Source organism: Rhincodon typus, chromosome 8 (genome assembly GCF_021869965.1).
Source record: "Rhincodon typus isolate 14 chromosome 8, sRhiTyp1.1, whole genome shotgun sequence".
NCBI classification, from domain to species: domain Eukaryota; kingdom Metazoa; phylum Chordata; class Chondrichthyes; order Orectolobiformes; family Rhincodontidae; genus Rhincodon; species Rhincodon typus.
This window is the reverse complement of record NC_063339.1, coordinates 8,659,680-8,679,634: the sequence shown is the minus strand read 5'-3', so window position 1 is coordinate 8,679,634 and position 19,955 is coordinate 8,659,680. Positions and strand designations below refer to the sequence as shown.

At 42.7% G+C, this 19,955-nt stretch overlaps 1 protein-coding gene across 1 annotated transcript in view; it reads left to right on the top strand.

The window, feature by feature from the left end:
• Nucleotides 1–13,607, top strand: part of nrxn3a (neurexin 3a) — a 1,856,693-nt gene extending 1,843,086 nt beyond the window's left edge. Inside the window, 3 exon segments of the mRNA XM_048600025.1 lie at nt 9,582–9,669; nt 11,189–11,267; nt 13,541–13,607. Of these exon segments, the coding sequence (XP_048455982.1) occupies nt 9,582–9,669; nt 11,189–11,267; nt 13,541–13,607 (234 nt within the window).
• The last annotated feature ends 6,348 nt before the right edge of the window (nt 13,608–19,955 follow it).

The window sequence follows — 19,955 nt, the reverse complement described above, 5'->3', positions numbered from 1 at the left end:
AAGCAAGCCACTCAGTTCCGAGGCAATTAGGGATGAGCAATAAATGCTGGTTTTACCAAAGAATAAATTGGATGCTGGCCTTGCCAAAGACTAAATAGGAAAAAGTCAGTAAAAGTAAGTTTGTGTGTAGGGGGAGGGCAAGGGCTGCTTGAATATCCAGGGTCGGGAGACTATGAGAAAACAATTGCTTACAAGGTTGAGGTAGTGACATGGATTTAATTTCCAATTGGGCAGCTGGTACAATGCAGACTGTTACTGAAATGTTCTTTTCGAACAAGCTTCCCAACATTGCACAGGGAGCTAATCTTTTTGGGTTGAGTGACATTTGTAATCCAAACCATTTGATAGCAGCAACTAGACTCAAGCTGCCTGTGAAGTGCTGCCCACTTTAACAATGAAACCTTGACTCCAATATAGTGCAGTGACAGTGAAAACAAACTTTGTATTTCACCAATGTTACTGGATAAGTTTTCTCTTTCATTTTTAAATCCACTCTTCTTTTATCTTTGTCATTGAACATTCAATTTAATTCTAGATTGATGCTTCCCAAACTTGTTTCCCACCATGACCCTATTTCAAGGTTTGGACACTGCCAGGACCTCTGAGTGAGCTATGGGAAGAGAAGGCAAAGATTTATTAGGGCTAAGGTCCTGCGAGGGGGAAGGGACATTGTCCTTGGAGGTCATGACCCTGAATCTTTAGCTCACAACCCCACTTAGATTCCTGATACCCACTTTGGCAAGGTCTGCTCCAGAAGGTGGCAGTTAGTTGCTGTTCAGAATTTTTTAAAATATATTTGTTGAAGGGAATGTGGGCATTCTCTGCTCATCCTTAGTTGCACTTTGAGCTGTGATTGGCTAATTAGAGGCCATTCAGAGAGCAGCTTAGGGTATAGCCCATTGTTAATATGGGCGCCATGACCCACCAAGTCTCTCACGGGACATCTACAACAAACACTGTTTCCTTTTCGGAGTTTATTGGAGAAATTGGAGTGTTCTGCACTTATTCCTTGCCACTGTGGAAAGACAAAAAGGAATGACTGCCAATGAGGAGCATCTATGGCAACCTCAGGGAAGCTTCAAGCACTTAGAGTCATAGAGACGTACAGCAACTTGTTCATGCTGACCAGGTTTCCTAAATTAATCTAGTCCCATTTGCCAGCATTTGGCCCATATCCCTGTAAACCCTTCCTATTCATGTACCCATCCAGATGCCTTTTAAATGTTGTAATTGTACCAGCCTCCACCACTTCCTCTGGCAGCTTATTCCATTCATGCACCACCCTCTGTGTGAAAAAGTTGCCTTTAAGGTCCCTTTTAAATCTTTCCCCTCTCACCTTAAACCTATTATGCCCTGTAGTTTTGGACCTCCCTACCCTGGGAAAAAGATCTTGACTATTCACACTGTCCTTGCCTCTCATGATTTTATGAACCTCTATAAGGTCACTCCTCAGCCTCTGACACTCCAGGGAAAATAACCTCAGCCTATTCAGCCTTTCCCTGTAGCTCAAAGCCTCCAAACCTGGCAACATCCTTGTAAATCTTTTCTGAACCCTTTCAAGTTTAACCTGATTTTTCAAAATGCTGTAGATTATAGGAAACCCAACAGCCAAACTACACATAGCAAGATCCCACTTACCATAATTTGATAATGATCAGCAAATCTATTTTTTTTAAGGTGTTGGTTGGAGATAAACACTGGCTAGTCCACAAGGAAGAATTTCTCAAATAAAAATAGAATACTGCAGGTGCTGGAAATCTGAAACAAACACAGTGAGTGTCAAAGAAACTCAGCAGGTCTGTCAAGCGGAGAGATAAACGAAGTCAACGTTTTGAGTCCAGTATGATTCTTTGTCACAACACTTCCATCCTGGAGTACTTATACCGGACTCCAAGCATTAATTCTGTTTCTCTTGCTCCACATATACTGCCAGACTTTGCTGAATTGCTCTAGTATTCTCTGTGTTGTTAGGGAGAATTTCTTCCTGCTGTTCTTCCAAATACTGCAATGGGATATTGTACATCCACCTCAGAGGATAGATGGGGAATTTTTTTTAATATCTCATCCAAAAGGCAGCACTTCTAACAGTGCAGCACTCCTTCGGCACTGCACGACACTTGGGTGTTAACCCAACTCAAGCATCTGTATTGGGCACTGAATCCATGACCTTCTGATTCAGAAGGTACTGAATCATTCTGAGGTGTGATGGGTATCAGTTGCTCTCTGTTCGACTTGGCAGAGCTAAGACATCCCCTCACTGTGATAAAAACAGAAGTTGCTGGAAAAACTCAGCAGGTGAAGGCAGCATCTGTGAAGGAAAAAATCCAGAGTTAATGTTTAGGGTCCGGTTACCCTTCCTCAGAACTCACTGTGAGCCTGAATGGACTGTTCAACTGCCTCAGCATCACAGATGCTGCCCTTGTCAGGTGTCCACATGTCTTTCGAGAAGGGAATGGATGGTTCGAGTTCTAAGGAGAGGCTGGATAGGCTGGGACTTCTTTTCACTGGAGCGTAGGAGGTTTATAAAGTCATGAAGGGTATAGATAAGATGAATAGCAAAAGTCTTTCCCCAAAGGTGGGGGAGTTCAAAACCAAGGAGCATTTTTTAAGGTGAGAGGAGAAAGATTTAAAATGGACATGAAGGTAATTTTTTTACACAGAGAATGTTTCGTGTTTGGAATGAACTTCCAGAGGAAGTGGTAGATGTGGGTGCAGTTACAATGTTTAAAAGACATTTAGATAAGTACATGACGAAGAAATGTTTGGATGGATATGGACCAAGCGCAGATAGATGGGATTAGTTCAGCTTGGGATTAAGGTCAATGTGGACTTGTTGGATGAAGGGTCTGTTTCCATGCTGTATGATTGGATATCATCCTCAAGAAGCAGTAAAAAGTGAGAGGGTTTGTATCAATTTGAGTTTGGGATAACTGGGAGGAGGAAGTAGACAAATGGCCAATGGTTTGTCATTTGAAATATAGAAGCACAGAGGTTAGGAGCAGGAGGAGGCCATTCAGCCCTTCAGGCCTGCTCCACCATTCTTCTCGATCATGGCTGATCATCCTACTCAATAGTCTAATCCTGCTTTGTCCCCGTAACCTTTGATCCTATTTGCCCCAAGTGCTATATCCAGCCACCTCTTGAATACATTCAATGTTTTGGCATCAACTACTTCCTGTGTTAATGAATTCCACAGGTTCACCACTCTTTGGGTGAAGAAATTTCTCCTCATCTCTGTCCTAAATCGACTACCCCGAATCCTCATACTGTATCATGATGGAGACAATCTCAGATTGGAAAACTTAGAAATGCCATTGTGAAGTTCTTTCCAAGAAACAGTTGAAGAAACTTATGTAGTCGTAAGAATTCAGAATCAGAGCTGTTCATGCTTTTAAAGCAATGAATCCATCTCAATTCATCCCAGACTCCCTCTTCTGGTATATGAGTGTGATACATAGATAAAATGCACAAGGCTACATTTGTTGACACCCAGGAGCATGTTGATTAGCAATTAAATCTGGGGATTAAGCTGAAATAAGGAGTGATAAAAACTTAACAAACCCTGAAAAATTGAAAAGGGAAATTTGTATTAGTGAAGAGAAATAAAACTATTAAATAAAGTAGGCTTTTTCTAAGTTATTAAAAATTAACTTGATATTGTGCATGCACATTTTTAAAAAAAATCAGAGATAAGCATGCACAGTCAAGCTTTATCACTTGGTGGTTGGTCTCAGCAGACAATTTCAATGCACTTTTTAATGCAGTACTTCAAGGCTGATGTATTCAGGGTGATGGTTACAGAAAGTTTCCTGGTTTACTCCAGGATTGAAGTGTATTAGGTATAAGGAGAGGTTGTTCAAACTTGGATTTTTTGCACCAGACTGTATTAGGCTGAGGGGCAACCTGATAGAAGTTTATAAAACTATGAGAGGCATGGATAGTCTGAGTCTTCTTTTCCCAGGTGGAAATGTCAAATACTCGGGACGTAGGTTTAAGGTGAGAAGGGGCAAGTTAGAAGGAAATCATAGAATCAAAAAGGGGCCATTTGGCCCATCAAGTCTGCACTGACCTTCTGAAGAGCCAGCCCCACACCTCGTCCCCATAACCTCCGCATTTCCCATGACTAATCCATCTAGCCTGCACATCCTTGGACATTACGGGGTAATTTAGCCAATTCACCTAGCCTGTACATCTTTGGACTGTGAGAGGATAGAGTTTTTAGACAGAGGTGCTTGGAACGCAGTGCTAGTGGAGGTGGTAAAAACAGATGCAATAGCAAAGTTTTAGGAGGCATTTAGACAGATACATGAACAGGCAGGGAAGAGAGGGATATGGACCATGTGGAGGCAGACGGGATTAGTTTAGAATGGTATCATGGTTGGCATGGACACAGTGGGCCGAAGGATTTGTCCCTGTGCTGTCCTATTCTATATATATCAGGCTGGCAGTGTCAGAATCTTTCCTGGTTTGGTCTGTCCCTAACCCAGGAGCACCGAGACCCATTGGAGACAGTCACTTCTGACTGAAATGCAGCCCAGAGATTGTGGTTCTTTCCCAGCCCCCCATGTGACTCTGCTTGATGCAGTTCCCAATGGATACAACAGATGAATGAGTGAGGGATCAATCTGTCCTGACAGCATAACGTTTGTATTTTCCATTAGTCATTGGTCAGCCATGACTCAGTGGATAGCTTCGTGAAGGTTATGACTTCAAATCTTTACTGCGCAAGGTTGAACGTATAATCTAGAGTAGCCTTTCTTCCAGTGTTGAGGACGGTCTGCACTACTGGGGGGACATCTTTTCAATGTGCTGTCAAACCGAGCAGGGATCCTACCCTGACTATTGTAAGGGTTTCATGTGGCCTACTCCTGCTCTTACTCCTTGTGTTCCTGTGCCAGTGCAGGTGACTCCTGGCCAATGCAGCTCCTTCAAGAACCATCTCCAAAAGAAATACATTCTGGTCATTGTTGTTTACCAGGCCCTGCTGTAGCCAAATTGGCTTCCGTTCTTCTGGCATTACAATGGCAAATATGACATCCCATAGACCAAGGCTGGGCTTGAAACCGGGCTAGTAGCTATGTGTGTGTTTTTTTTTCTGTCTAAACTGAAAATTTGCAGCATCACGATGCTGGAAGAAAAGTAAAGCTTACATTTGCATAGTCCTTTTCATGGTGCCATAATATTGCAAAGCTGTCCATAGGTTTAGGGTAAAAGTTCGGCCCAACATCGTGGGCCGAAGGGCCTGTACTGTGCTGTAATGTTCTATGTTCTATGTTCTATCATCAATCAGCTGCTTTTGAACTGTAAATAAATAAAGGCACCACAGTCCTCCCATACCATGGGGCTGCTCTCGGATTGGACAGCAGGAGTGGTTGGTTAGCTGAGTCGGCTGGATAGCTAGTTTGCAAAATAAATTGGTGCCAACAGCATGGGTTCAGTTCCCACACTCACTGAGGTTACTGTGAGTGTCCCACCTTCTAAGCTTTGCCCCTCACCTGAGGTGTAGTGACCCTTAGGCTAAGCCACCCTTCCCCACCCCTCAGTTATCCCTCTCTAATGAAAGAAGAGTCACTACGACAATGGTGACTTTGGAAGTGTAGTGAATGTAGGAAATGCAGCCGCACAGCAAACTTGCAACCACAGTGTGGCTATAAAAAGGGGATCTGCTTTTGTGGTGTTAATTGAGAGATAAGTATTGCCTGAGACATTGTGGAGAGATTCTCCTCCCCCACTTTTCAATGAAAGAGTGTAAGGGCATGATTTGCACCCATCCACACAGTGTGATGGGACTCAGTTGAAGGCCTCATGTGAAAGACTGCCTCACCGGGAGTGCCAGGCTAACCCAGGAGTGCCACCTGAACATAGAGCCTCCTGATGAGGACACAGGACTACAGCCCACTCAGTCACAAGTGATAGCAAGCCAACAATAAAAGAGAAACAAAGCTTGGAAGAGAGAATTGGCAGAAATCGGATCGTAGAATTATGGAATAAAAACCGAACGGATGCTGTAAATCAGGAACAAAAACTGAAGTTGCTGGAAAAGCTCAGCAGGTCTGGCAGCATCTGTGAAGAAAAAATCAGAGTTGACGTTTTGGGTCCAGTGACCCTTCCTCAGAACTGATGGTGGCTGGGAAAACATCGTTTATATGCAGAGAATAGGGAGGGGATGTTGGGTAGGGAGTAAATGATAGGATAGGTAGAATTGTGGAATTATGAGCTATAACTGCACAGGATTTCACTGTTAGTCCATGCCTACAGCAATCTAGTTCATCTGTCCCCTCTCTATCCCAGTATGTTTGCTCCTTCAGGTATTTATTCAATTGATTGATAAGACTGTTATTGAATGTACATCCATCACCCAATCTGGACAGGCTATTCAAAATCTAATATTTTGTTGCATGAGGAAGTTTTTTTCTTGTGTTACCTCTGTTCATTTCCAATTAATCATTTTAACTCTGTGACCTCGGGTTGTTTATTTTTTATTCATTCACGAGATGTGGGAGTCGCTGGCTGGCCTGTATTTATTCCCCATCCCTAGCTTCCACTGAAGTGGTGATGAGCTGTTTCCTTGGACACAAAGCCATAACATATAGGAGCAGAATTAGGCCATTTGGCCCATCAATGCTGCTCCACCATTTAATCGTGGCTGATATTTTTCTCAACCCATTCTCCAGCCTTCTCCCCGTATGCCTCAAGCTCCTTACTAACCAAGATCCTATCGATCTCTGTCATTAATGCACTCAATGACTAGGCCTCTGCAACAATGAATTCCACAGATTAGCCACCCTCTGGCTGAAGAAATTCCTCCTCATCTCAGTTCTAAAGGGTCGTCCCTTCACTCTGAGGCTGTGCCTTAGGTCCCAGTCTTTCCTTTCAGTGGAAACGTCTTCTCCACAGCCACCCTATCCAGGCCTTTCAGTATTCTGTAACTTTCAATCAAAATCCTCCCCTTCCTTTTAAACTCCATCGAGTACAGACTCAGAGTCCTCAACTGCTCCTCATAGGCAAGCCCTTTATCCCCAGGATTGTTCTTGTAAACTTCCTCTGGACCCTCTTCAAGTCCAGCACATCTTTCTTTAGATAAGGGCCCAAGTTACTCAACAATACTCTAAATGCGGTCTGACCAGAGCCTTACACAGCCTCAGCAGTACGTCCCTGCTCTTGTATTCCAGCTGTCTTGAAATGATTGCAAAAATAGCATTGCCTTCCTAACTGAAAACTGAATCTGCATTTTAACCTTAGGAGAATCCTGAACTAGGACTCCCAAGTCCCGTTGTATTTCAGATTTCCAAAGCCTTTCTCCATTTAGAAAATAGTTTATGCCTCAATTCTTCCTATCAATGTGCATAACCTCACACTTTCTCACATTGTATTCCAACTGCCACTTCTTTGCTCACTTCCCTGTCCAAGCCCTTCTGCAGCCTTCCCGCTTCCTCAACGCTACCTGTCCCTCCACCTGTCTTTGTGTCATTTACAAACTTAGCAACAACGCCCTCAATTCCTTTGTCCAGATTGTTAATGTATAACGTGAATAGTTGTGGGCCCAACACTGACCCCTGTGCAACTCCACTAGTCACCAGCTGCCATCCTGAAAAGGACCCCTTTCTCCCAACGCTCTGCCTTCTGCCAATCAGCCAATTCTCTATCCATGCCAGTGCCTTGTCCCTAATACCATCATAGCTAGCAGCCTCCTGTGCGGCACCTTATCAAAGGCCTTCTGGAAATCCAAATAGATCACATCCACTGGCTCTCCTTTGTCTAACTTGCTTATTGCCTCCTCAGAGAATTCTAACAGATTTTTCAGGTGTCACCCCCCTTGACGAAGCTGAGCTGAATCAGCCCTATTTTACCGAACACTTCCAAGTACTCTGCAATCTCATCCTCTGAATACCTGCCAACAACTGAGGTTAGGCTAAGCACCCTATAGTTCCTGTCCTCTGCCTCCATATCTTCTTCAATAGAGGTATTACATTAGCCATTTTCCAATCCTGTGGGACCCTTCCTGACTCCAGTGATTCCTGAAAGATTACCACCAATACCTCCACAATCTCCTTAGCTGTCTCCTTCAGAACTCTGAGATGTAGTCCACCTGAACTGGGTGATTTATCCACCTTCAGATCTTTCAGCTTCCCCAGCACCTTCTCTTTAATGATAATAAGAACTGCTGATACTGGAGTCTGAGATAACACAGTGTGGAGCTGGAGGAACACAGCAGGCCAGGCAGCATCAGAGGAGCAGGAAAGCTGACATTTCGGGTCGGGACCCTTCTTCAGTGATCTTTAGTGATGGCTACTACACACATTGCTGCCTCCTGACTCTCTTGAAGTTCTGGGTTTTTTTTTCATAGAACCCCTACAGTGTGGAAACAGGCCGTTCGGCCCAACAAGTCCACACCGATCCTTGGAACATCCCATCCAGACCCATATAACCCACCTAATCTACACATGCCTGAACACTATGGGCAATTTAGCATGGCCAATCCACCTAGCCTGCACATCTTTGGACTGTGGGAGGAAACTGGAGCACCTGGAGGAAACCCACGCAGGCACGGGGAGATTGTGCAAACTCCACACAGACAGTTCCCCGAGGTTGGAATCGAACCCAGGTCCCTGGTGCTGTGAGGCAGCAGTGCTAGCCACTGAGCCACCGTGCTGCCCTAAGCACCATGGTATGCTGCTGGCATCTTCCATCATGAAGACTGATACAAAATGCACATTCAGTTTCTCTGTCATTTCTTTGTGAGACTATGCCAGCCTAATTTTCCAAGCAGTGGTAGCTCCTGAGGTTTAGATAAACTCCAGGCTGGAATTAAGAAGGGAGTTCCTGGATTTTGACCCAGTGACAATGGAGGGGGCAGAGATCATTTTCATCTTGTGAACAAATTTTAAAATAGTCAATTACCCACGGCCAAAGAGTTCAGGTCACGGGACTGTCATTTTCCCTTTCTTAAATTGAGGCCAGTTCCCTAAGGTGGAGATGAACGATTAGACATTCTATATCAGACAGAAGGTCCTCTCTCCCTGCCAGCTGGCTGCTATTTATTTATCAATCAACACACCTAATTACCCAAGATCACCTGATTATCAAGGGGATCAAGGGTTACGGGGAGAAAGCAGGAGAATGGGGTTGAGGAACTTATCAGCCATCATTGAATGGTGGAGCAGACTCGATGGGCCGAATGGCCTAATTTCTGCTCCAGTGTCTTATGGTCTAAGCATTCGGGTCATTATTGGCGATTTCTAAAGAAGGGTCCCAACCCGAAATGTCAACTTTCCTGCTCCTCTGATGCTGCCTGGCCTGCTGTGTTCATCCAGCTCCACACTGTGTTACCTCTGACTCCAGCATCGGCAGTTCTTACTGAGTCATTATTGTGTTGCCATTTGTCTGAGATTACTGCAAGCCAATTGGCCATTGTGTTTCCCACATTACAACAATGGGAGTACTTTGTTGGCTGTTAAATCTTTTGGAGCATTGTGAAAGGCAATTATATGAATAAAAGCTTGTTCTTTCTCTATTTCATATTGTAGGAAGAGTAATATGATATTTTCAGTGACACTTTCTCCCCACTTTTCTCATTACAGGTCACCGATGACCTTATTGTTTCCTCAGCTGAGTGTGCAAGCGATGATGAGGACCTCGATGAGTGTGAGCCCAGCTCAGGTGGGTTAGGTCAGTCCATTTTTGCTTGCTCCTTCTTTCATAAAACATGATTAACTGATAAAAGTCGAACGATAATTGCCAATGGAATCGGATAGCAGAATCCAAGCTTAAGGCATCAGGTCCCATGGACCAGTGTGGGGAAGGGAATTAAGGAGATCTAAAAGACAACATTTTCTGAGTGATGGAACTAAAAAAGGGGAATTTTTTAAAAAAAAGAAAACGGAATAAGTTGTTTGATCCGCGAGTGACAAATTGGAATTGCTGCTCGGATTCCTCTTGGGAGCCTCATCAGAATGAATGAAATATTTATGCTGGGGATAATGAAGATTTCACGTTAATCGTGCTAATTGTTCTCCTGTTCTTCAGTGATAACACACAGACCCATGGGACCTCTAGTGTGGTTAACATGGTATCGTTTTACACTAATTTTGCCGCTGCCAGAGCTGAGCCCAGCTACAGATAGCCGAAATTAGTAATAGATCGGGACCGTGTTAATCTGACTGATGCCCCAAAATGTCTACCGTCAGTCACATGATTGATCGCTTTCCTTTCAATGACCTCCTCCCCTTTCTCTTTTGCTTCCCCAATCCCGGTTACTTTTCCTGTTCACTGACGGAAACATTTTGACTTTCACCGCCAGACAAACTAGTGATATTGAGCTGATTTATTGCAAATACTAGGCTTGTCCTTTTTTTTTCATTTCTCTCTATCTCTCTTAAGGCTTGCCATGGGTTAGGCTATTGCAATAGAGAACAGATATCAAAGAATTTCTGTGTATGATTCTTTTTTAACCTAGAATAATTTTTTCAGGCTTACCTATATATTTAAATATGTGTATATGTACACATATGTACACATATGTACGATTGTACATATTTATATATAAACAATAGCGCAGATATATAAAGAGATATTCAGCAAAAGATTTTTATAGCAAAAATATTTTACTGGGCTCGCATTTGCTTCTTTTTTTAAAAAATATAAACGTATTTGGTACAGGATGATCAAACTCCTCTAAGACCTAAGATTCCCTAAGTTTTCCACATCTTTTTAATTTAATTTTTGGGGAATTTTTTTTTGGAAAAAAGTATTTTTTAAGGAAAAGACAGATATCAGCAGTCCCTCACCATCAAATCATACGTTTACACAGAAATTCACTCCCTCATTTCTAACCCCAGCATCAGCAAACTTGAACAGCTGCACGCAGTGTCGTTTTTCACTGTTAATGCATGCCCGGTTTTAGTTCAGTTTATGTTGTCGTTAAGCAACAGTTATAGCTGGCATTATTTGCTCCCACACTTCATCATGCACCGCATGTAATTTTGGTGGTATGACAAAATTTGTATATATATACATATATATATGCACATTATACATATATATATCATATCTTCATATATATTTTGTAAAAAGAATCAGAATTTTGAATTTTTTGGAAGCAGTTTCTTTTTCATTTTTAATAATTAAGCTTTTTTTTTCAATTGAATTTTTTAATGCAAAAAAAGTACATTTTTTGTTTTCCTTTTAGAGGCAACAAAATCCTTTCTTGCCATCGAACTCGGCAGAATGGGTGGTGACTACTGCCCTAGGCTGCCAAAGAAAGTTGTGTATGAAAGACTAAAAATTGAATTAAGTAGAAGGTTGATAAACAATCACTCTCCGCCCCCGTCTCTTCCCCTTCCCACTCTTTACCTCTTCCTCGCTGTCACTGCTCTGTCTAGCCTCGATGTTTATCTCTATTCCCTCCAAATATCTTTATTTGTGCGGAATAACAACTTACTTTCTGTTAAAGAGAATGCAGATGGCATAAAAAGAATTTTATTGTCAGGAAGCATTGTTACTTGCCAAACAATTACAAATTCATGTTTAATCTCGTGAAAAAAAAAATTCATCGTTGGCACATCGTAGCAGTAGTTCCTTTGCCGAAACCAAAACCCCATCCTATTCATAACTCTGCAATCAGTGCATGGACTGTGATAGGGGCCATTGCTGTAACTCATAGCGAGCTGTTGGGTGTCAGTCATACAGCCTGCTGTGTTTGCTCGGAAAATGGTTTGTTTTTTTTGGTGTCTGTGTGGTCACGGCCCAGTAGTTGCCGCCTATCCACCTGCTCCTGTTTATTTTAAATTCCCAATCGGGAAAATAGTGATGTCCCTGGTTTGTTTCTGTGGTTTTTACTGTTCTCGATGTTGTGACGTCATGTGATTCTGTTCTCTGTTTTTGTAGAAATTTGTTAAAACTTTCCCCCTCTTCTTGCCCCAGACCCTGCAATCCTACCTTGTCCCCTTTCCCAAGTCTTTCTTCGAGAGAAAAGTAAATTCCCAAAAGAGCAACAGGCAAAGAAAAAGCTTTGTTTTTGGAAAGTGGCTGCACTTGTTTTGTGACTACTTTTCCAACCTTTCAACTCTTCCCAATTGGAAAAAGCTCTAGATGTCAATGCTACCAGATGCTGTACTGTGATAAATTGGCACATGTATGACGATGGAAATCGAAAAGTGGCAGGCTAATGCCCTTACTCTCTGCGCGCTACCAGATTTTGGGAATGCTAGAAACTCGTAGCTGCATTTATGTGAAGTTGTATCTCTGTTTCAGCTCTGTAACTTCACACTGCAATGTTCTTGAGTAGCAGACAGAATAATTTCACTGCTATTTGTTAGTCTGCCTGTAAGTAGCGTATCTCAAAATCTAATGGATGTATTTCAACAAAAGTTGGCACGTAGATAGGATATGGCTCAGGGAAAAATCAGTTAGTCTTTGTGGAACATGCAGATCTAGATGCTGGAACTTTTTAAAGAATTCTTTAAGATAAGGAGATAGGACAATTTGATGTTTTCTTTGGATATTTTATTTTGTTTAAAACGTGCTTGTTTTAGAATTTTGTGGATTGCGCCAGCTGTTAATGTGGAATTTTCAAAATGTAAGCAGAGTTTTCAGAGGAGATTGTTGGACATAAGCCTCATTGAAGCCTCCTCAGTGAGATGGAAGTTCTTCGTAAAATGACATTTTTTGTCCCAGATGTTTGTTTGCAAAGCACTCAACCAAGCAGGGCATCTTGAGGGAAGAGTTGGAAGAGTTGTATAATCGTAATAATGTTAACAAATGTTAATATTGTGTTAGCATGTTATGGTGATGGCATGAGGTCTACATAGTGCACTCTCACTTGTTAAGTTTTGCAGTAGGAGTTGGTGGGAGTTTGAGGGGAATGTAATTACCACTGATTTGATTTGAGACTGGTAAAACTGGATTTTTACTTCCTTCACTCATGTCTGTGGGCATCGCCGGCTAGACCAGTATTTATTGGCCATCCTTAATGGCCCAGAGGCTGTTGCTGTGAGTCTGGAGTCATATGTAGACCAGACTGGGTAAGGACACGAGTGAACCAGATGGGATTTCATGATAATTGACAGGGGTCATCTTGTCATCATTAGACTTTTAATTCCTGTTTTTTTTTTTAATTTTTTTTTTGAATTATTGTGGCTTGAACTATTGAATTCAAATTTTACTATCTGCCATGGTAGGATTCGAACCCAGACCTCCAGAACATTACTGAGTCACTGAATCTCCTAACAATATCACTTAGGTTATTGCTCCCCTTTTGGGAGAATGCAGGAAAGAGTGCTTATGTGATGATTAGTTTCAATTGGTTGTGGCACCTTAAGTATAGCCTGGTGAAAAAGATAGAAAATCTGCAGCCCCTTTCACAACCTCTGGATGCCTTAAAACCAACGGAGCATGTTTGATGCATGGTTATTGTTGTAATGTGGGAAACAGACATAGCTGTTGGGACTGAGATAAGTTTAAAAGGAGCTTGACCATTTTCGTTGGGATGAGCTGAGTGCCCTACATCTGACTGCATATTCCATGTAATTTTGTGTATCAGACTGGCTCTGATCCAAGAGCCCCCAGCCATGACAATGGAGGCTCAGACTGTACCTTTCCCAGAGTAAAGATTGTGAGCAAACATCTCCTCAAAATGATAGTGGCCTTAATTGAACACCTAGGGCTCACCATTACCTTGAATGGAAAATATAAATGGAAGACAGAAAATAATTATTGACTCAGAGTCTTTTTCTCTAGAGGCAGCCACATACAAGTGGGAGAAAGAAATCCAATGATACAGAAACAGGCTATTCAGCCCATTATGTTTATGCCAGTTTTATGCTCCACATGAACCTCCTTCTTCATTTCTCCCAATCAATATATTCTCCCTATTCCTTTCTCTCCCGTATGTTTAATTAGCTTCTTCTTGAGTACTAAATGCATCAACCAGTACCATGTGTAGTAGGTTCCACATTCTAACCACTCTGTCAGAATATGAGGTTCTCTTGCACTCCCTGCTTTGATTTATTTGAGTCTCTGGTATTTATGATCCTCAGTTCTAGTCATGGAGTCATAGAGTCTTACAGCATGGAAACAGACCCTTCAGTCCAACCAGTCCACGCTGACCATAATCCCGAACTAAACTAGTCCCACCTGCCTGCGCTTGGCCCATATCCCTCCAAACGTTTCTTGTTCATGTACTTATCTAAATGTCTTTTAAACATTATAACTGTACCCACATCCACCACTTCCTCCAGAAGTTTATTCCACATACGAACCACTCTCTGTGTAAAAAAATTGCCTTTCATGTCTTGTTTAAATCGTTCTCCTCTCACCTTAAAAATATGCCCCCTAGCCTTAAAATCCCCAACCCTAGGGAAAAGACACCTGCCATTCACCTGCTCTATACTCCTCATTATTTTATAAACCTCTATAAGGTCACCTCTCAACCCCCTAGTCTCCAGAGAAGAAAAGTCCCAGCCTATTCAGCCTTTCTTTATAATTCAAACTCTATATCAAGCATGCAAAAGGTAAGAAATAAAAAAAAATCAAACGTATAAACCCATTGCAGTCAGAAATATCATCTCATGCCTAGTCTGATGGAGTGAGAGGCAGAGGAGTGGGAGCATGAAGCCATTCTGAAGCCATTTGCTAAAGTAAGAAGGCACTAATACAAGATATAATGATAGAATGCAGCATTACAGGTGTCTGTCTCTGTGCTAACCAGTGCTGAGTATCCCTGAAGTCTCTTCTTATGTTTGCTCAAGATTCTCAATCAATGAGTTCCCTCCAGCGTGTATATCCTTATATTTAATAATTCAGTTGGACATAACATTAACAGGCAGGAGACTCGTATGGGGAATAAATACAGGCTGAATGGGCTGTTTCTGTAGTGTACATTCTGTGCTGACTAAAGTATGTCCTCTAGCCACTCGGTCATGCTGTGGTTTTACAGAATCAGACGAGAATGAATTGGGTCACTGAATGTTGCTCGTTAATTGGTCTGTATATCAACAAACAATTTGGATGCTGGAGTTAATTTGTGTTGGAGAAGTAAGTGTGAAACTACATGGTATTCCACCTGAAAAGACGACTGATGTCCCTCATCTTTACTTGTTAAATATATAACTATTCACTCCCCTTCTGTCCTGGGGGAGACAACACAGCCACCAGCTCATTGTAGCAGCCAAATAACAGGGAGAGAGCGATTGGCTGGTTGATACACCCTCTTATTTGTGTTGAGAGCTCTGCTGCGCTGGGGTGTTCTTCTGAGATGCTCTCACTTATTTTCCTTTAACTTTGTGTTTCATTCTGATTCATTCTCCCCTTCCCCAGACTTGATGACTGCCTCTTGCAATTTGATTATCGTGAACAGTTTTTCAGTCGGTAATTAGGGCAAATCTCACTCCCAAAAACACCAGAAAACAACATAAGTAAGCTCCTTTGTACTTTCATTAAGCATAGAGCCACAGAAAACAGAGACAGCAGTAGGCCATTCAGTCTGCTCCACCACTCAATATGATCATAGATGATCATCCAACTCAGTCCCCTGTCCCTGCTTTCTCCCCATACCCTTTGATCCCTTCAGCCCAAGGAGCTATCTCTAACTCCATCTTGAAAACATTCAACGTTTTAGCCTCAAACACTTGCTGTGACAGAGAATTCCATAGGCTCACCACTCTCTGGCTGAAGAAGTTTCTCCTCATCTCAGTCCTAAATGACCAATCCTGTATCCTTAGACTGTCACCCCTGGTTCTGGATTCTCTGGTTATTGGGAACATACTTCCTGCATTTACCCTGTCTAGCCCTGTTAGAATGTTAATGATTTCTATCAGATCATTGAAACACTACAGGCCCATCAGGTCTACACCAACCCTCTGAAAAGCATCCCTCCCAGACCCAGCAACCCACCTATCCCTGGTATCTCGTATTTCCCATGGCTGACCCACCTAACGTGCACATCTTTGGACTATGGGAGGAAACCCACACAGACACGGGGAGAATGTGCACATTCTACTCATGCAGTGACTCAAGGCTGGAGTCGAACCTGGGTCCCTGGCGTTGTCAGGCAGCTGCGCTGACAACTGAGCCACCGTGCCACCCTTATTTCCCCTCATTCTTCTAAATTCCAATGAACATAGTCCTAACCGATTCAGTCTTTCCCATAAGTCAATCTGCCATTCCAATATGGCTCAAATCCAGTATTAAATCAAAATCTAGTCTTGCTATACCCAGCTCCCATTGGACAAAGTTATCAAGACAGTCAGTTGAATGATGGAAGTGGATGAATACAGCAGATTTTTGCCTGCTAATCTTTGGAGATCAGTGAATGTGTTGTAATGGAGATTTTGCTCCATTGTTTCAATTGACAGTGGAGGTTTTTATTTCTTTATTCATGGGCCTGTGCATATTGTGTTTAGGCCAGCATTGATTCCCGATACTTAATAGCAGTTAACAGTCAACATATAGGGCAGACCAGAACGGAAGGCCGATTTCCTGTCCTGAAGGACAGTGGTGAACCAAATGGAGCTTTTTTTTTTAAAATGACATCCATCAGTGATTACTTGGTCACCATCAGGCTAGCATTTTTTTGGAATTCAAATTTCACCATCTGATATTTGTGGGATTCAGACAGCTATCCCCAGAACATTAGCCTAAAGTTCTGGATTTTGAGTTCAGTTACATTACCACCACCTCCTTCTCTTCCCGTATAAATAAGGGTACTTCGGAGAACTGACTCCTGAAAATTGGCTGATTCCTAGAATGAAAGGGTTGTCTTGTGAGGAAAGGTTGAGTAGATTGGGCCTGTACACATTTGGAACTTAGAATCTTGCATGTTTCAATGAATTTCCAAGGCACCTCAACGGAGTGAATGCTGAGATGGTGTTCCCCTTGCGGGGAAATCTAAAATCTAGAACCGAAGGCATGGTTTCAAGATAAACGAGGAAGATAGGGAGGTATTTCTTCTCTCAGAATGTCAACAGGTCTTTGGAATTCTCTATCCCACTTATCCCATTCCAACATCTATCCCATTTACAGGCACAGTCCATTCAGTGCTTCAAGTCTTCTACTATCATCCTAACAAAGATGGCTGCCACCTGGTTATGGGCCTAAAATCCCTCAGATCAGAAATTGAGGATGAGATGCGCAATGCCCACCAGTTTGCAGGTTATTCCACACATTTGCCCTGCTGAACACGCAGTTTGCTTCTGTTTTAGAGAACTCAGAAATAACTGAGCTGTCCTGTTCATCATGTCTACAGGAAGTCCCCACTGGACCATTCAGTCAAAACCCTCAGTGACAAAATGTATCCTACCTCTCAACATGCCTCAGTCCACTCAACTTCCTTTTAATTCACTTGTTGCTCCTGAAAGAGAAATTCAATAGCAATGAATGTCCCTGAGTTAATATTAACCGTATTTATATTCATTTCATATTCAGATGTGATTCCTCTAATGATGAACACATTTCTCTGATAGATTCTTGAATTTTAAGTGTGCCCAGATGCAAAACTTGCTGAATTTTCAACCTTTTTAGATTGATTGGGAAAATTGACATTTTTTCAGCTTTCAAGTTGATTAATTCAAGGTTCCTATCTTTTTCGGTTGAAATCAAATCAGTCCATTGAAATAATAGTCATTAAAGACAGGGAGATTGAGTACTTGAATAAGTGTGAGCTGATTAGGGAACACCAGTCCGACAGAACATCCAGCATCTTGTTGGATTTTCTGAGGACGTCATTAATCAGGAGTATCCATGGATGCTATCTATATGGAGTTATCAATGAGGTTCCATACAGAAGGGTATTGGCAGAGTGCATTACAATGGAGATAGCCTTTTAATGGAGATTGGAAGTTGGTGCAAGTTCAAAGAAACCATGTAGGATTAATGGGCAGGCACTCTGACTGTAATGATGTGACAAGTGGCATTCCCTAGGGATGTGAAAAGGCCTCAATCATTCACAATTTAATCCCATGATTTCGGTGAAGGAATATAGTTCATACAACTTACAGACAAGATAAATTGTAAATCTGACGCAGATCACATTAAATGAGAAGAGGCAGTCGGTAATAAAGATTAAAGTAGTCCTAATTTTTAAATAGGCTTTCATCGGGTCTGAGCATCACTGACAGAGACAGCATTTGTTGTACATCCCTTTCACCTGGTTGGCTTCCTGAGCTATTTCAGTGAGCAGTCAAGAGTGAAACTGGGTCTGGAGTCACATGTGGGTATGACCAGGTAAGGGCAACAGATTTCCAAAGGGCATCAGATAAGTCCTTACAACAACTGATGCAAGTTGTTGTGATCATCATTACTGAGAAGAGTCTTTAATTCCAAATATATTCATTGAATTTATGTAGCGCCATCTGCTATGATTTGGATTTGCCCCATTCTAGTCTGCCTCATTTCAGATCGGCAGGCGCGTGTTTGCGGAGAGCTGACTGCTTCCTGACCTGAGCACCCTCCTCCTCAGTTTGAGGTTCAGGTCCGTGGCCTGAGAGGGCCCCTAGCACCTCACACTGAGGCTAATCATCAACACCCTAACCCCCCTATCAACCCTCAGGACAAATTTCCTCTCCCAGAGCATTGTCAGGCTTTGGAATTATTTTCCGTCGTTGGGTTGTCGAATGCATTCAAGGCTGAGTTAGATAGATTTTTGATCAAAGGGGAAGGGATGGTAAGGGCTACGGGGGAGGGGAGTACAGGCAGGACAATAGAGTTAAGGCTAAATTCAGATCAACCATGATCTTACTGAATGGCAGATTAGTTTACTATGACCTTATGAAAGTGACCTAGTAAACCACTCAGCTGTCAGAGCCACAGTGCTGACCAGACTCCGAGAATAAATGTGAATGGAAAAATATGGTGAGAATTGTTGGAAGAGTTTTATTTGAATACAGCTTTGTGTTGCCTTAGATGTTCCATCATGAAGGATAATGAAATGAGGAGGTGCTTAAGTTGTGCAGAACTTGGGTCAGACAACGTACTGTGGGCAGTACGTTGGCTCAGTGGTTAGCACTGCTGCCCCACAGCGCCAGGGACCTGGGTTTGATTCCACCCTCGGGTGACTGTCTGTGTGGAGTTTGCATATTCTCCCTGTGTCTGCGTGGGTTTCCTCCGGTGCTCCGGTTTCCTCCCACAGTCCAAAGATGTACAGGTTAGGTGGATTGGCCATGCTAAATTGCCCATAGTGTTCAAGGATGGGTCTGGGTGGGCTGCTCTGAGGGTCAGTGTGGACTTGTTGGGCCAAAGGGCCTGTTTCCATACTGTAGGGATTCTATGAGTTCTTGGGGCTGAATCACAGGACCAATAGTTTGACCTTTGAAGGAGTACAATGCAGATTCACTGGAATTATGTGAGGACTGGTTAGCTCAGTTGGCTGGACAGCTGGTTTGCAATGCAGAGTTACACTGCTGTCTCATAGCACCAGAGACCTGGGTTCAATTCCAGCCTCAGGTGACTGTGTGGAATTTGTGTGTTCTCTCCTCGTGTGAGTGGGTTTCTTCTGGATGCTCTAGTTTCCTCCTACAGTCACAAAGATGTACAGGTTAGGTGGATTGGCCATGCTAAATTGCCCATAGTCTCCAGGGATGTGCAGGCTACATGGATTAGCCAAGGGAGATACAGTTTTATTGGGTGGAATGCTGTTCGGAGGGTCAGTGCAGGCTGGATGGGCCAAATAGCCTGCTTCCACACTTTAAATCTGAGATAGATTAATTTTTGTTAAACAGAGGTAATAAAGGATATGATCCAAAGGCAGTTTAGGCCACAGATCAGCCATGATCTCATTGAATGGTGGAACAGTTTCAACAGGCTGAATGGTCTTCTCCTGTTCCTGTGTTCCTATAAAATGCTGTGGAAACGTGAAACTCACTCCCACAAAAGAAGTTTGTGCTTTGGTTGAAGTAGCTCAGTTGGGAGAGTGTCAGATTGAGACCCACGTGTCCCCGGGTTGACAAGGTGCAGGGCTGGAT